At 43.3% G+C, this 15,434-nt stretch overlaps 1 protein-coding gene across 1 annotated transcript; it reads right to left on the reverse strand.

The window, feature by feature from the left end:
- Positions 1 to 5,915: 5,915 nt before the first annotated feature.
- LOC145415372 (trypsin-1-like) lies at positions 5,916 to 15,213 on the reverse strand. Its single transcript, XM_080284656.1, has 6 exons — positions 15,112 to 15,213; positions 13,936 to 14,126; positions 11,189 to 11,359; positions 10,133 to 10,270; positions 8,961 to 9,110; positions 5,916 to 6,074 (listed from the first exon to the last, which is right to left on the reverse strand). The coding sequence occupies exons 1-6, from the start codon at positions 15,200 to 15,202 to the stop codon at positions 5,940 to 5,942; spliced, it is 876 nt and encodes a 291-aa protein (XP_080140782.1). The 5' UTR covers positions 15,203 to 15,213; the 3' UTR covers positions 5,916 to 5,939.
- Positions 15,214 to 15,434: the final 221 nt, after the last annotated feature.

Consider the following 15,434-nt stretch of genomic DNA (forward strand, 5'->3'; position numbering starts at 1 on the left):
CAGATACATTTATTTTTTTCTTTATTAATAACTAATTTGTTGCCTTCCATACAGGAACACAGAGTGGCATACAAGTCTCCATATCTGCCACTGACCCAGCAAGAAGTACTACATCACCTGCATACGCCAATATGTTAAGCTTAAATATACCAAGAGTACATCCTTCATTAAGGCGATTTGTTTGTGGCCACCTCTTATGGGATTAGGGCGTCTGGCAATAGATAGATAGATAGACAGCCTTCATTGCATAGTGAGATATTATTGATAATGTCATTGATGTGAAATATAAATAAAAATGGTGAAAGAATCCCACCTTGTCTCACACCTTGATCTATATAGCAGAACTTACCTCTGCTGCCCCGCCAGGTAATATTTGCCATCTAATTACTAATATAATGCATTATAATTAAGGTTATATCTACTGGAACATTAGAGTACAGTAGGTTATTTCCAAGCATCATATGGTTGAGAATTAGGAGAAATACACTGAGGTGGTTTGGACATGTGGAGAGAATGGAGAATGAAAGACTGACTAAGAGGGTGTATGTAGGTGAAGTTGAAGGAGGGAGAGGGAGGGGAAGACCGAGGATGAGGTGGAGGGATAGAGTTGAGAGTATATGAGGGAGGGGGGGGAGTGAGCTTGGGGGAGGGCAGTCAAATGGTGGGTGACAGAGCGACTTGGAGGCGTTTTGTCTGCGGCCACCCTTTGCGGGCTTAGGGCGTCGGGCTATAGATAAATAGATAGACAAATAGATAGATCATATGGTCAGTTTCATCAAGGGCTTTGCGTAGATCTGCAAAAAGAGATAAAGGGCAGCTCTTAGATGTGTATGACGCCCTTACCCCCTTCAATAAATAACATGCAGCTGTGGGGGACACACTTGTAAAGCCAAACTGCCTAAAACTCAAATTTACATTTTCCATTAAAATATCTAAAATCAGAAACTCAAAAATTCTCAAAAGACATAAGTAGTAGTAGTAGTAGTGGTGGTGGTAGTAGTAGTAGTAGTAGTAGTGGTAGTAGTAGTAGTAGTAGTAGTGGTTGTAGTTGTAGTAGTAGTGGTAGTAGTAGTAGTAGTAGTGGTAGTAGTAGTAGTAGTAGTAGTATTAGTAGTAGTGGTAGTAGTAGTAGTAGTAGTCAATCAATCAAGTAGTGGTAGTAGTAGTAGTAGTAGTAGTAGTGGTAGTAGTAGTAGTAGTAGTAGTAGTAGTAGTAGTAGTAGTAGTAGTAGTAGTGGTAGTAGTAGTAGTAGTAGTAGTAGTAGTACTAGTAGTAGTAGTAGCCCCAGCTTCACCTGAAACGTGAACCCAATGGACTGGAGGGTGAAGTCGCCCCTCTCCCGCAGTCCACCATCCATCTTTCGGGGAACAGGGAGGGAGTTCATGGACATTTGTATAACCTGTCAGTGGGGCTGGCTGGCTGCATCAGTCCCACCACGTGAAGGCGTCCCTGTCCGGTGTAAGGAGTAAGATTTTCAACCATAATTACTATCGCTTCCCTCTCGCAACCTAGGTACGTTTTTACAGGATCTAGACGAGGGGAGGTTTTGCACTCCTTCCTCATGATCTTCCTGCAGAAAATAATTATTGCCATTGCATCTTTTCTATTCCATGTCATCATGACTACTACATATGCTAGTGTTTAGTCTCTTGTAACAGCTCAGCATTCAAAATGGAGAGACGGCACGTTGTCTAGGTACAGTGAACAGAGTAAAGGAAGAGGGTGAGTAGTATATTGTACCTTATTGTTAGTGGTGAGACGAGTGAGTGCAATTTGGCTGCTTCGTGGCATTGCTGCACTGTTTGTACTCATTTTGGCTGCTTCATGGCGTTGCTGCACTGTTTGTACTCATTTTGGCTGCTTCAGGGCATTGCTACACTGTTTGTACTCATTTTGGCTGCTTCATGGCATTGCTGCACTGTTTGTACTCATTTTGGCTGCTTCATGGCATTGCTGCACTGTTTGTACTCATTTTGGCTGCTTCATGGCACTGCTGCACTGTTTGTACTCATTTTGGCTGCTTCATGGCACTGCTACACTGTTTGTACTCATTTTGGCTGCTTCATGGCACTGCTGCACTGTTTGTACTCTAACCTGACCTATATTTTTGTCGTTTTGCAGATTATTCCACTTAGCTCAGTGACAGAAGACGACAGTACTGTGACTCTACATCATATCCACAGCACTTCTTCGTGACTAGCATCATAACCTTAAATTAACCTCTTGTTAAAACTCTGCATTCAACATGGTGAGATAGTATTTGGGTCATGGTAGAGTATCAAGGGTAAAATCATCCATACTCAGTGGCGTCACCAGGGGGGGGCTAGGGGGGGGGCTTAGCCCCCCAAATCAAGGACTCAGCCCCCCAAAAATTGCAGCCTCCCAAAATAATAATAATAAAAAATCACCAGCTTACATAGTATGCTTGCAGCTCGGCATTGACCCACCTAGCTTTCCCCCAACCCCCTACCGCCAATCCACTTTTATTCGTGCATCCATATTAGTTTAATACAATATTATTTATAGCTATATAATGTGATTAGTTACTCACAATTTACCTAAACCTATGACTCAAAACATAATAGTTATAATATATTAGTTTCCCATATTCTTTTTCCAAGCTTGGTTTTCTTTGAAATATATTTATTGCACAAAGAATGCAAGATTGTATTAAATTTATCAAACTTATTATATATTTACAATATATAATATGGTATATATTAATCACGGAGCTTTAAAATTGGATTATGCAGTCTAAAATATCTGATCTATGCAATTTTCACAAATTCGAATGTTCAGAGTATCGAAACTCGGAATGTTTGTTTACATTGAGAAGTGTCTGTGAACTGTGGCTAGATACTGTGTTGTTTTCGGCTTTATTTGAATGTATTGGTTTCAGTGGCTGCATAGACGTTACTACGTTCCGGCATATTGCTAGCCACCTCACTTTACCTGTTCAATTTTGGTTTTACGGATATGAGATCTAGCCTGTACTCTACACAAAGAGTCAGCAGTACTTGGTTCAGTCGACACTCGACTGTCAGAACTGAATGTAATTTCCCTTTTATAGGCTATTCTACAATAACACATTTGCGGATATCAGCCAGCAGCCACTCAAGTGATGAAAAGGTCATCTAAAAATCCTCAGGGACAGGGTGGCATTAGGAAATTCTTTCGCACCCGCACCTCCAAAGATGACTCAGATGAGTGCCAAGAAGTGACTGTTATTGGGAATGAGGTGCCAGAAGCAACCCCGGATAACCCCAAAGCTGAACCCATTCAGACATGTAAGTAGCTCTATATCAAACTTTTTCAGTAGTCATTTTATGAAGCTTAGGCCAGGGTTTTTTTAATTGATTTATTATTAGATTGGCTAGGCCTAGGCTATTTCTCAGTGTTGCAAATATATTGTCCTAAATGTACAGAGTGGGAAAGTGAATGGCTTTGTTTTCCTATCACAGTACCGGTAATAGAAGATCTTGGCAATTATATCTATATACATTGAGCTTCTTTGAATTATCAAATTTAATATGGTAAGTCTAAGAAACCGTTATGATACCACATAATACTAGCAGTTTAAGAAAAACTTATCTGCAAAAAAGCTTTATACAGTTACCTTGTACACATTATATCTTAAGGTTTACTGATACCTAGTATTAGGCCCCTCAATATTCATGTGTCCTATAAGTTTCTTATTAATAGCCTGTGAGACCTTATTTTACTTTTTCTTCATCTTTAGGCCTTAAAAATTCCCCTAAAACTGCTCAATTTCCGAAAAATTCCCGGGGGGGGGCTTACAGCGCCCCCCCCGTACCCCCCAGCTGCATAGGCTCGCTTCGCTGCCCCCCCCCCTTCTACCTACACCAGGGCCACAGCCCCCCCAAAAATATGACCCCTGGTGACGCCACTGCCCATACTATCAGTGTGATGTAAAAAGCTGGTACTGTCGTTTCGTTTCGTTTCGTGTATAAAGACTCCAACATGACTGCAAGCCCCGGCCTTGGTCACTTAATGGCGGGTCTCCTTGCTGCCCTACCTTTGGTGGCCTCTGTGTTGTCTCATATCCCTGGGAGTCTTCTGCGTTTTTATACTCATTTGTTGTGTGCTTCATATTACTGATACCATTAAAATATTATTACGTGATACCCTCCATCCCCACAGCTCAGTGGAATAACCACAGGAGTGGCCAGGATGGCCCTGGCCACCCTGAAAATATGCCTGGCCGCCCCAGTGGTCATCTCTTATTTTTGGAGTAATACCTCCGGACTTTCCTGAAAATCCTCATCGAGTCACCCCATAAGGGGGCCTGGCCACCCAGGTTAATAAATCATAGCCACACCCCAGCCGCAGCCAGCAGGAAAGTGTGGGAACTTTTTGTAATGATAATACGGAGCCGTGGGCACGACCCTTCCTCATCCCAAACCAGTGCCAGTGTCCAGTGTCAGTCCTACCGTCACATATCTCTTTGGTTCTCCATTCATCGTTATTCTGTAACTATCGGGATTTCTCTGTAAACATAATCCTATACGGTTAGCCTATTAACAATATCTATGTGTACTAGCAGTAGCCGAAGTAGTACTATACTCTTTTTACTCTAAACTGGCCTAAAATGTACATCTCTCTTTTTTAACGTTAAGTTGTAGCCATGTATTAACATTTGGGTACGATACTAGTCATGAAGAAGTGCTAGGGATGGGATGTAGAGCCGTTGCAGCGTTTTTTTCTTCCGTGGAGCTATGTGAAACAAGTTACACAAGAAATAAAATCTATGCCAAGTTAAGATGGAAAAGGTATAGGGAATATTTATAAAGCCTTTGAATGCCACAATTTGTATTATTTGAAAAGTTAATCTGAATATATAACAAAACTGAACCCACCGCAGTGAAGGGTGTAAGTAGAGGATAGGCAGGTTGAAAAAATTAAACCCATTATTTTACAGTAACACTTTAATCTTTCAAACTGCTCAGATATTTCAAAACTGTTCTGGAGTACATAAGAGTGCTGTAACGATGTGTCTCTGACTGTGACACCGTACACCAATGTTGCTTTGTAATGCTTGTACTTTGCGTCGCTTTGTATTTATAGAGCCTTAAGTACTACCTCTTTCTAAGCTTTGCAGGGTGACAAACAAGTGTGATGGAGTATTCAAGATAAAAAGCTTTGTGTTTGAAAGTCGAAGTGTTTATTTTTGCAAGATCAAGATGCCAACAGCATCCATGAGTTCATTATTTCAACGATTTCCTTTGCCCAACAAGCGATTTCTTTTCGGCTGGATGGTCGTTCCTTGACTGGACAGGTTATATATAGTTTTAATCCCTTCAGTAATTGAGATCCCTTCTGTGTTAAATGTAAATCATCGGGTTGTAACAAAAAGAAAGATAATTCGTCATTGTTAGAAAGGCGACAATTTGGGGGGAATGTTTTCTGGAGTAAGCTGTGTGGTTTATTCTGCAAAGGGATAATGTGAACTGATTATAGACTCGTGTTGTTGCTTTACATCTCATCAGCAGTTTTAGTCTTCATCAAGTTTAGTTAGCAGTTGGCTCTTGTGTAAACGCGAACTGGTATGGGTGGATGTTGTTTGAAGACTGAGTAGGAAGATGTTAAATGTTGCGCAGAGTGTGCAGGATGATAACAGTAGCGCATTAAGTTTGGTAGATGTTAAATTGTTGCGCATTAAGTTTGGTAGATGTTAATTGATGCACAGTAAGTCTGGTAGATGTTAACTGTTGCGCATTCAGTTTGGTAGATGTGAATTGATGCACAGTAAGAGTCTGGTAAGAGCACAAGTTTGAAGACAGAGTAGAATGATGTTAACAGTTCGCACTAAGTCTGGCAGATGTTAATTACTGCGCAGTGGGATTTTCTTTCATGTTAATTATTGAGCAGAGAGATTTTTTTTTCTTTCGATGTTGGCTGGCAGCAGTGTGTGTGACGGCTAGAGCTTCATGCCGCGGCAGTACACGCCATCAGCAGTGTTGGTCTTGATCCAGTTCAGGTACTTGTTGACGCGAGTGTACACGCCGGGGTAGCCGTTATCCCCACACCCGTAACCCCAGCTTACGATGCCGATCTGGAGACGGTAAAGGAGTAACAAGCATATTAATAAAACGAAGAGTACATAGGAATAAAGAGGAGTGCACGCAGAGAAGCTAGTGTCTTCCCAAAGTTTGACGAAATGTGTAGCCGACAGAACGATCCATCTGAGACACGCGCTAGTCAAGATAGGGTTTCCACTGTATTTCGCCAGTTGTAAATTTTCTTCAGAGAGAAATGGGAAGATGGTTGCTGCTTATACATAGAAAATACAGATAATGGGAGGCCTACTGGTCCATACTGAGGTTATCTGTTGGGGAGACAAACGTTTCTTATATGGACCTATCTGACGTGACTGAGAAGAGGATGGAAAAGAAGAAGGCTCACCCCTGCTCACCACACCCTCCGGTAAACAGGCGGGAAAAAACCAGAGGACATCATGATTGTTGAGAAAGTGAGAAGGGACGCTGAGGATGTGTCTAGGAGGATGCTGAGAAACTGGGTACAACTAAAGTGTCAGAGAAGGTGTAGAGGGATGTGTGTGGCTGAGTGGCAAATGAACTGACTATGATGCAGGATGAAAGACGCTGTATAGATGAAATGTTAAGAGGGACGAGGCAAGAGATTCACCACCTTCATCTTTTAAGCCCAGAAAATTACTTCCTCCACTTTACTCTTGGACTTAATTGGCCTTTACTGAGAAGACCCAGGATAGAGATGGTCTGTTAGGTCCAGTGGAAGGGTCACACGTATGGTATAACTCAGGTGCTGTGTTGTTGCCTTAGCTGTGTCGTTGTTAAGTAACGTGACGTACTGCGTGAGTGTTGCATGTGCGTGTGTTGTATGTACGTGTGTTGTGTGTGCGTGTGTTGTGTGTGCGTGTGTTGAGTGTGCATGTATTGTATGTGCGTGAATTGATTGTGGATATGTGCTGCATGTGGAAGTGTGTTGTATGTGCGTGTGCTGTGTGTGCGTGTGTTGTATGTGCTTGTGTTGCATGTGCGTGTGTTATGTGCGTATGTTATATGTACTCGTGCTGTAGGTGCATGCGCTGTATGTGCATGTGTGTTGTATGTGTATATTTGTATGTGCATGTGTGTTGTTAGTGCTTGTGTTGGATGTGCGTGTGTGTTTTATGTGCGTGTGTGTAATATGTGTGTCGTATGTACGTGCGTTGTGTGTACGTGTGTTGTATGTGCATGTGTGTGGTATGTACGTGTGTTGTATGTGCGTGTGTGTTATATATATGTGTGTGTTGTACGTTCATGTGTGTTGTAAATGCATGTGGTGTATGTGTATGCCTGTTCACACAAGGCAGTTATACATATTTTCTAGCGCTATATTTGATACATACATTAAGCAGTAAAGAATTCGATGCTAAACTCTCAGACAGGATAAACAGCAAGAGAAAATTTCATACGTACACCCGCATCCACTTCCACCTAGTACAGGAATTGGTGTGCTGAAGGAAGTCTGTGAAGCTATACTCTTTTCACCTTAACTTGGCCTATAATTGCCCTCTCTCCGTCATGGGCGCTTAGTTGTAGCAATAGATTAACTCTAGAAGATGATGGTAGTCACGAATAAGTGCTATGGAAAGGATGTAGAGCCATAGTTTAACTCTAGAAGATGATGCTAGTCACGAATAAGTGCTATGGAAAGGATGTAGAGCCATAGTTTAACTCTAGAAGATGATGTTAGTCACGAATAAGTGCTATGGAAAGGATGTAGAGCCATAGATTAACTCTTGAATATGATGCTAGTCACGAATAAGTGCTATGGAAAGGATGTAGAGCCTTCGTATTGTCACTTCTGCCACTGAGATACTGAGATAAGCTGAACAGGACGAAAATCTGGGCCCAGTTAGGGTGAATGTGGTATTAGTTCATGTCTGACGTCTACTGTATTGAATCATCCAGGTTGTATTAATCAGACAAACAGTAGAGATGTATACGAATACGCGAATACATATCACCCCCCCCCAGCACACCATCCCCATCCCCTGTACTACCAAGGATGAGATGGAGGGATGGGGTGGAGAGATATATGAGAGAGGGGTGTGTGAGGTGGAGGAGGAGAGGGAGACCAAGGATGAGATGGAGGGATGGGGTGGAGAGATATATGAGAGAGGGGTGTATGAGGTGGAGGAGGAGAGGAGGAGAGGGAGACCAAGGATGAGATGGAGGGATGGGGTGGAGAGACATATGAGAGAGGGGTGTGTGAGGTGGAGGAGGAAAGGAGTAGAGGGACACCAAGCATGAGATGGAGGGATGGGGTGGAGAGATATATGAGAGAGGGGTGTGGTTTTTCCTCTCTTTAATAAATTGTACAGTTCCCTGCAAAATTCCCGTTCCTCATCCTGATCTTTAATAATCCACAACATCATATCACTTTGGTTAAAGTATCATGTACTCACTGTAATCTATTTCATTAGGTGTAGCTTTTGGCTGATTGTAACTTTAAATTATCAAAGTTAATATGATGTTACGGGCTACCGATGGAAAGGAAGAGGAACGGGACTTTTGCATGCGACCGTACAGTGAACCACCGCCACCTGAGGCCATTGTGTCAGTATCATGGACAAGAAATCTGTGTTTGCAATAATCCCCCATAAGCCATAAACAAAAAATCTATAATACCACATAAGCCATAGACAAAAAAATGTATAATACCACATAAGCCACAGACAAAAACCTAGAATACCACATCAGCCAAAGACACACACACACACACACACACACACACACACACACACACACACACACACACACACACACACACACACACACACACACACACACACACACACACACACACACACACAAAATATCTATAATACCACATAATCCATCGACAAGAAACATGTACCCATAGCAACACCACATAATCCAGTGTTTACAAGATCAAGGTAAATCTGACACACCTGGTCGTAGTTCCCACCGCCATCCTTGAACACCAGAGGGCCGCCTGAGTCCCCCTGGCAGGAGTCCTTGCCAGTCCTGCCGGCACACAGCATGGTGGAGTAAATAGAGGAACCGTAGCCTGTCGCCCTACACTGGGAATTGGACAGCACCTGACGGGGAAACAAGACAGCTTAGATCGGTACATATCGACAGCACGAGGATCTGAAAGGCTGTTAGTTTTTGCTGCAACACCCCTAGTCACCTACTATGGATTGTTGACTCGATTTTTAAGGCAGTCATTATTTCTGCAACACCCACGATCATTTATTGTGTGGTATACCAACTAAACCTTCACTGGTAACTCATATTGTAACCTGATGTTAAGAAAAAATATACGGAAGGAATAACTCTGGATGAGGTTTTACGAAGGATAATGATTACCAGCCACATGCGAAAGTAAATCGCTTAAGAAGAGGCGTTAGGGAGCGGTGAGAGAGGCAGGGAAGGCGAATGGACTAGTTATTTGGCTGTCCATGAGATCTGAACGCCCTACTTTGACGGGAGGTATTTTTGTGATTATAAAGGAGTGAGATGCTAATGTAGAGTCACCACCAAAATAAATCGCTTAGGAAGAGGCTTTAGGGAGCGCTGAGGGAGACAGAGATGGATGGATAATGTACAGTCACAACCAAAAATCGTGTCTCTCGTTCTGCTTCTCATTTTACAAACTTGAAAAATCAGGCTCGTAAACCCGTAGCTGCTCGTACCTACACTGATAACGCTCCCTCACCTCTTCCTTGGCGATTTATTTTTTGGATTCTGGTGGTTAATATCCTAAGTGAGGGGGGAGAGGGGGAGGGGGAGGCCGAGGATGAGATGGAGGGATGGAGTGGAGAGGTATATGAGAGAGGGAGGTGTGAGCCGGGAGCAGGGCAGTGAAATGGCGGGGGACAGGGTGACATGGAGGCGATTTGTTTGTGGCCATCCCTTACGGGATTAAGGCGTCTGGCTATAGATAGATAGATAGATAGCATACAAAATGGCACTGAAGTGTAAAGTGCAAAATAAATCAATGAGGCAGTGGCATTTCGAAGCCTCCCTGGCCTCATAGAAGCGCCTGCGGAATAAATCGGTGAGGAAGAGGCGTTACCAAGACCCAATCAGTAAGGGAGAGGCGTTACGTATGACTCACCGGTATGTCAACCTCCCTCAGCGTGTTGGGTGATGTGCCGCCGGAGCTGGTGGTGCCCCAGCCCGTCACTGTGGCTGTCTTGCCCGCGTAGGTGGGTCTGGCAGGTGGCATGCACACCGGCAGTACAGTGGAGCTCACCTATAAGACATATATTTTAAGTAGGCGGAGAGGGAGACCAAGAATAAGATGGAGGGATGGGGTGGAGATATATATGAGAGAGAGGTGTGAGTTAGAGGGAGGGCAGCCAAATAGCAAAGGGCAGGGCGACGTGGAGGCGATTTGTTTGTGGCCACCTCATATCGGGATTAAGACGTCTGGCGGTAGAGAGATAGATAGATATAGATGGATAGATAAACATGAATTTTCGTCCTTTTGCAGGTGATTTCTCGTAGCTCAATGGCAGAAGACATACTAAGGCTCTACACTCATGCCATAGCACTTCTTCGTGACTTGCACCGTATACTAGTGTTAATCTTTTGCTACGCCTACTTGAAGTGAACAGACTATATGCATGTCACTCTATCCTCTCAGTATGGCTGCCCTCCCTTCAACTCATATCCCCCTCTCCCATATCTCTTAAGCCCATCTCTCCAGCTCATCCTCGGTCTTCCCCTTCCCCATCCCTTCCTCCACCTCACGCAATACACTCTCCTTGTCAGTTTCTCACTCTCCATCTCTCCACATGACCAAACCATCTTATTTCTCCTAACCCCTTCAGTCACATCCACGTCAGCACCACACCGCTCCGTCACCTCACTCGATACACTCTCCTTGTCAGTTTCTCACTCCCCATCTCTCCACATGACCAAACCATCTCAAGTATTTCTCCTAACGCCTTCAGTCACATCCACGTCAGCACCACAGAGCTCCTTCACCTCATTCAGTACGCTCTCCTTGTCAGTTTCTCATTCTCCACATCACCAAACCATCTCAAGTATTTCTCCTAACAACTTCAGTCACATCCACATCAGCACCACACAGCTCCTTCACCTCACTCTGTACACTCTCCTTGTTAGTTTCTCATTCTTCACCTCCGCACACCGCTCCTTCACCTACCGTTACAGGGGACGAGAGCTTGAGAAGGGAAATGTCGTTCTCTAAGGTTTCGTCGTCGTAGCCTGAGTGGTCGATGATCTGAGACACGGAGCGAGTCACCAAGGTCGTCTCCCCGCTGGTGGCCAGATTGTGCTCAGACAGGCGGACGGTCAGACTGCTGGGGGTCTCGCCCTGGCGGTGGGGTCAGGGTAGGTCAGATCAGTAAGAGATCCAAGGGGTAATGCTGAATGAGGGTGCCACAGCCTAAACCCAGAAAGTGAATAATAAAATAACAAATAGATAGATAATTGGTAACAGATAGATAGATAATAGATAGACAGATAATTGGTAACAGATAGATAGATAATAGATAGACAGATAATTGGTAACAGATAGATAGATAATAGATAGACAGATAATTGGTAATAGATAGGCAGATAATTGGTAACAGATATATAATAGATAGGCAGATAATTGGTAACAGATAGATAGATAAAAGATAGACAGATAGTTGGTAATAGATAGATAATAGATAGACAGATAATTGGTAACAGATAGATAGATAATAGATAGACAGATAATTGGTAACAGATAGATAGATAATAGATAGACAGATAATTGGTAATAGATAGGCAGATAATTGGTAACAGATATATAATAGATAGGCAGATAATTGGTAACAGATATATAATAGATAGGCAGATAATTGGTAACAGATATATAATAGATAGGCAGATAATTGGTAACAGATAGATAGATAAAAGATAGACAGATAGTTGGTAATAGATAGATAATAGATAGGCAGATAATTGGTAACAGATAGATAATAGATAGACAGGTAATTGGTAACGGATAGATAGATAATAGATAGATAATTGGTAACAGATAGATAGATAGATAATAGATAGGCAGATAATTGGTAACAGATATATAATAGATAGGCAGATAATTGGTAACAGATATATAATAGATAGGCAGATAATTGGTAACAGATAGATAGATAAAAGATAGACAGATAGTTGGTAATAGATAGATAATAGATAGGCAGATAATTGGTAACAGATAGATAATAGATAGACAGGTAATTGGTAACGGATAGATAGATAATAGATAGATAATTGGTAACAGATAGATAGATAGATAATAGATAGGCAGATAATTGGTAACAGATATATAATAGACAGGCAGATAATTGGTAACAGATAGATAATAGATAGACAGATAATTGGTAACAGATAGATAGATAATAGACGTAATTGGTAACAGATAGATGATAGATAGGCAGATAATTGGTAACAGATAGATAGATAATAGATAGGCAGATAATTGGTAACATGGATAGATAATAGATAGACAGATAATTAGTAACAGATAGATAGGTAACGATAGGTAATAGACAGATGATAGATAAAATAGATAATAGATGATACAACCTTTTGGACACATTGTACCTTCGCAGTTCCCTCATGGGGCGTGTCGTATTATTTTTCTGATGAAGGTTTAGGGGGGACTCTGAAGGCGCCAAATTGTTATAAAAAGAATGGCGCCTATCCTCAACTCTCTGGGTATACCGATTAGGTTTTTGGCGTTGCTCTAGGTATATGGGAGTTTCATATGAGTTAGGGAGAAGGAGAAGGCTTAGATTCATGCCCTCTGGCTGCACTAGGCTCGCTAAGGTACGGAGAGGCTGGGGTAAAGAAGAGATCATGTGGTTTATTTAGCTCAGGTCAATATGAGGTCAGAGAATGCGATATATGAAGATTGGAATAGTGTAGTAAGACAAGCACTAAAAATAAATGCAGGATGTGGTGGTTTTTTCTCTCTTTGATAAACACGAAACCTCACTTTAGTGCATAGTGCTGCTCGCCTACCTTTACCTGTGAACACCTTATAACAGTGACATTAATGAGGGAGAGGCTGTGACTGTGGCTGGTGTTAATGACGTTATGATTAATTGTGATCCTACCTTCACTGGGGTTGTGTTACGTCTGTGTTTTTCATCATACCCCTCCTCCTCCTCCTCCTCCTCCTCATCATCATCATCATCATTCTGACCTCTTTCCCACGTAGGGGTGAGGTGGAATCTAGAAAACAAGGACTGAGAAAGTACGAAGGTGGGAGAACTGCCAATAGCACCCCGAATGAAATGGGCCAAACATTCAGTCACACAGCATTTAAGCCCCTGGAATCCTGACTTCACCTCAAGGGCTTAACTTTTTGCACAACATCCTTATCATTTTTTACAGATTGACTTTACATGACCTACAAGAAAACGTTGACCTGTTGACTGTGGGAAAAAAAAAAAAAAAAGATGCTAAGCTCTTCTCATGTACTCCTTCGTATTATAAACAAGATTTTTTTTTTATATAACAGAACAGAGGAAGGAAAAACAAATGAATAAAAAAATAATAAAATATAATGATAATAAAAAAAATTACTGCCAGGATGTAGTAAGGAAGACTGCCCATTTTCTAAAGAGTCCCAGATTCCGAAATATAACTCGTCTCGGCAGAGGGGTCACTATTATCATTATCTTTTGCAATCGCTGTTACTGCTGTATCTCAAATAACAGGACTATTATGCAACACGAATTCAAAGTACATTGGGATACTTTGGTGTGACAGGCTGGCTACGATTACCCTCCAGTCTTGGGCAGGGTTATTGATGGAGTAATAACAATAAGGAATGTGCTGTGCAAAGAATGAGGGTTATAAGTGCAGTAATAACTATAACAAAGGAGTGTACTGTGCAAGGCATGAACTACTAACTGCGGTACAGTGCGCGGCGGTGAGGACGTAGCGATCATTGATGAGGGAGCCGCCACAGAACTGGTGCGTCCCAGACATCAGCGCCGCCTGCCACGGCCACTCGTTCACGCCCGTCTGCACCCCGCCCACGATCCTGCCAGCGTTCTTCTGCCCACACTTGCAGGCGTCATTGAAGGTCACCCGCGGCTCAGCTGTCCGGAGAGAGCTTTAGGTGAGGGCAGGTGGTGGCCAGGTGGTAAGAGAAGCTGTATGGATAGAGCCTTAGATGGGGACAGGTGGTGGCCAGGTGGTAAGATAAGCTGTACGGATAGAGCCTTAGATGGGGACAGGTGGTGGCCAGGTGGTAAGAGAAGCTGTACGGACAGAGCCTTAGATGGGGACAGGTGGTGGCCAGGTGGTTAGAGGAGTGATTTGCTGATTGAAAGGACGCGAGTTAGATCCAAGAATTTAACAGGAAACAATTAGGGCGTAGGCTAGGAGTGCTCAGTGGGTTAGAGAATTAATGATCTGCTGTTTGAATAGACCTGGGTTCGATCCAAGAGGAAGAAGTCTGATGGCAGGGAGAGAAACGCAGGTCAGATCAGGTGGTGAGGGATGGGAAAACTGATGTGCTTGTTGAAAGGACGGGAGGTCGTAGCTAGGGTGAAGCAAGGAATAGGCGGATATGAATTTCGTTAAGATAGACTTGGCTGACCCACAACACCCTCTAACATACCACAAAACTATCTATCTATCTATTGCCAGATGCTTTGATCCCGTAAGGGGTGGCGATAAACAAATCGCCTCCATGTCGCCCTGTCCCCCACCATTTCACTGCCCTGCTCCCAGCTCACACCCCCCTCTCTCATATACCTCTCCACTCCATCCCTCCATCTCATCCTTGGCCTCCCCATCCCTCTCCCCCACTTCACCTCACTCACATACACTCTCCTCGTCAGCCCCTCGCTCTCCGTTCTCGACAAAACACCCTCTCTAACACCAAGTCATTTTTAGGAGCGGCAGGGGTAAAAGGAAATGAATAAGTGACGCAGGGTGGCACTGATTGAGCCGTACACGCACAACACGAAAAACTGCCTGGCGGAGAGAAGGAGAGAGGCTGAACATAGACTACTCAGTATATCAAGAAGGGTAGAGGAAAATTCATGATGATGCCCAAGAGTAAGGCTGGCTACTGACGTTTGGTGAAGGGCTCGGAGGTGTTTGTGGGAAGGGCGTGGGAGAGGGACACCCCCAGCAGGAGAAGGAGGAGCTGGGACGAGAAGACCATGGCTGTCACTACTGCTGCTTTCTGCCCTGCGTGTCACCTTTTTATGTAAGCGCTTTCCACCCTTACCCACCTGTCCCTCACCCACCATGTACAGGCAGGCACACACACACACACACACACACACACACACACACACACACACACACACACACACACACACACACACACACACACACACACACACACACACACACACACACACACACACCTGCGCCAAGATTCCATTCACCTA

This window comes from Coenobita brevimanus, chromosome 102 (genome assembly GCF_032717465.1).
Source record: "Coenobita brevimanus isolate Jiangsu-jjx chromosome 102, ASM3271746v2, whole genome shotgun sequence".
NCBI lineage: Eukaryota > Metazoa > Arthropoda > Malacostraca > Decapoda > Coenobitidae > Coenobita > Coenobita brevimanus.

What these genes read in the sequence shown, in the direction of transcription:
- LOC145415372 (XM_080284656.1), bottom strand. Translation starts at nt 15,202, where the DNA reads ATGGTCTTCTCGTCCCAGCTCCTCCTTCTCCTGCTGGGGGTGTCCCTC. An exon ending in CTCCGAGCCCTTCACCAAAC is followed by an intron (nt 14,127 to 15,111) that starts GTCAGTAGCCAG and finishes CTCTCCGGACAG; the next exon opens with CTGAGCCGCGGGTGACCTTC. An exon ending in TGAGGGAGGTTGACATACCG is followed by an intron (nt 9,111 to 10,132) that starts GTGAGTCATACG and finishes TTTCCCCGTCAG; the next exon opens with GTGCTGTCCAATTCCCAGTG.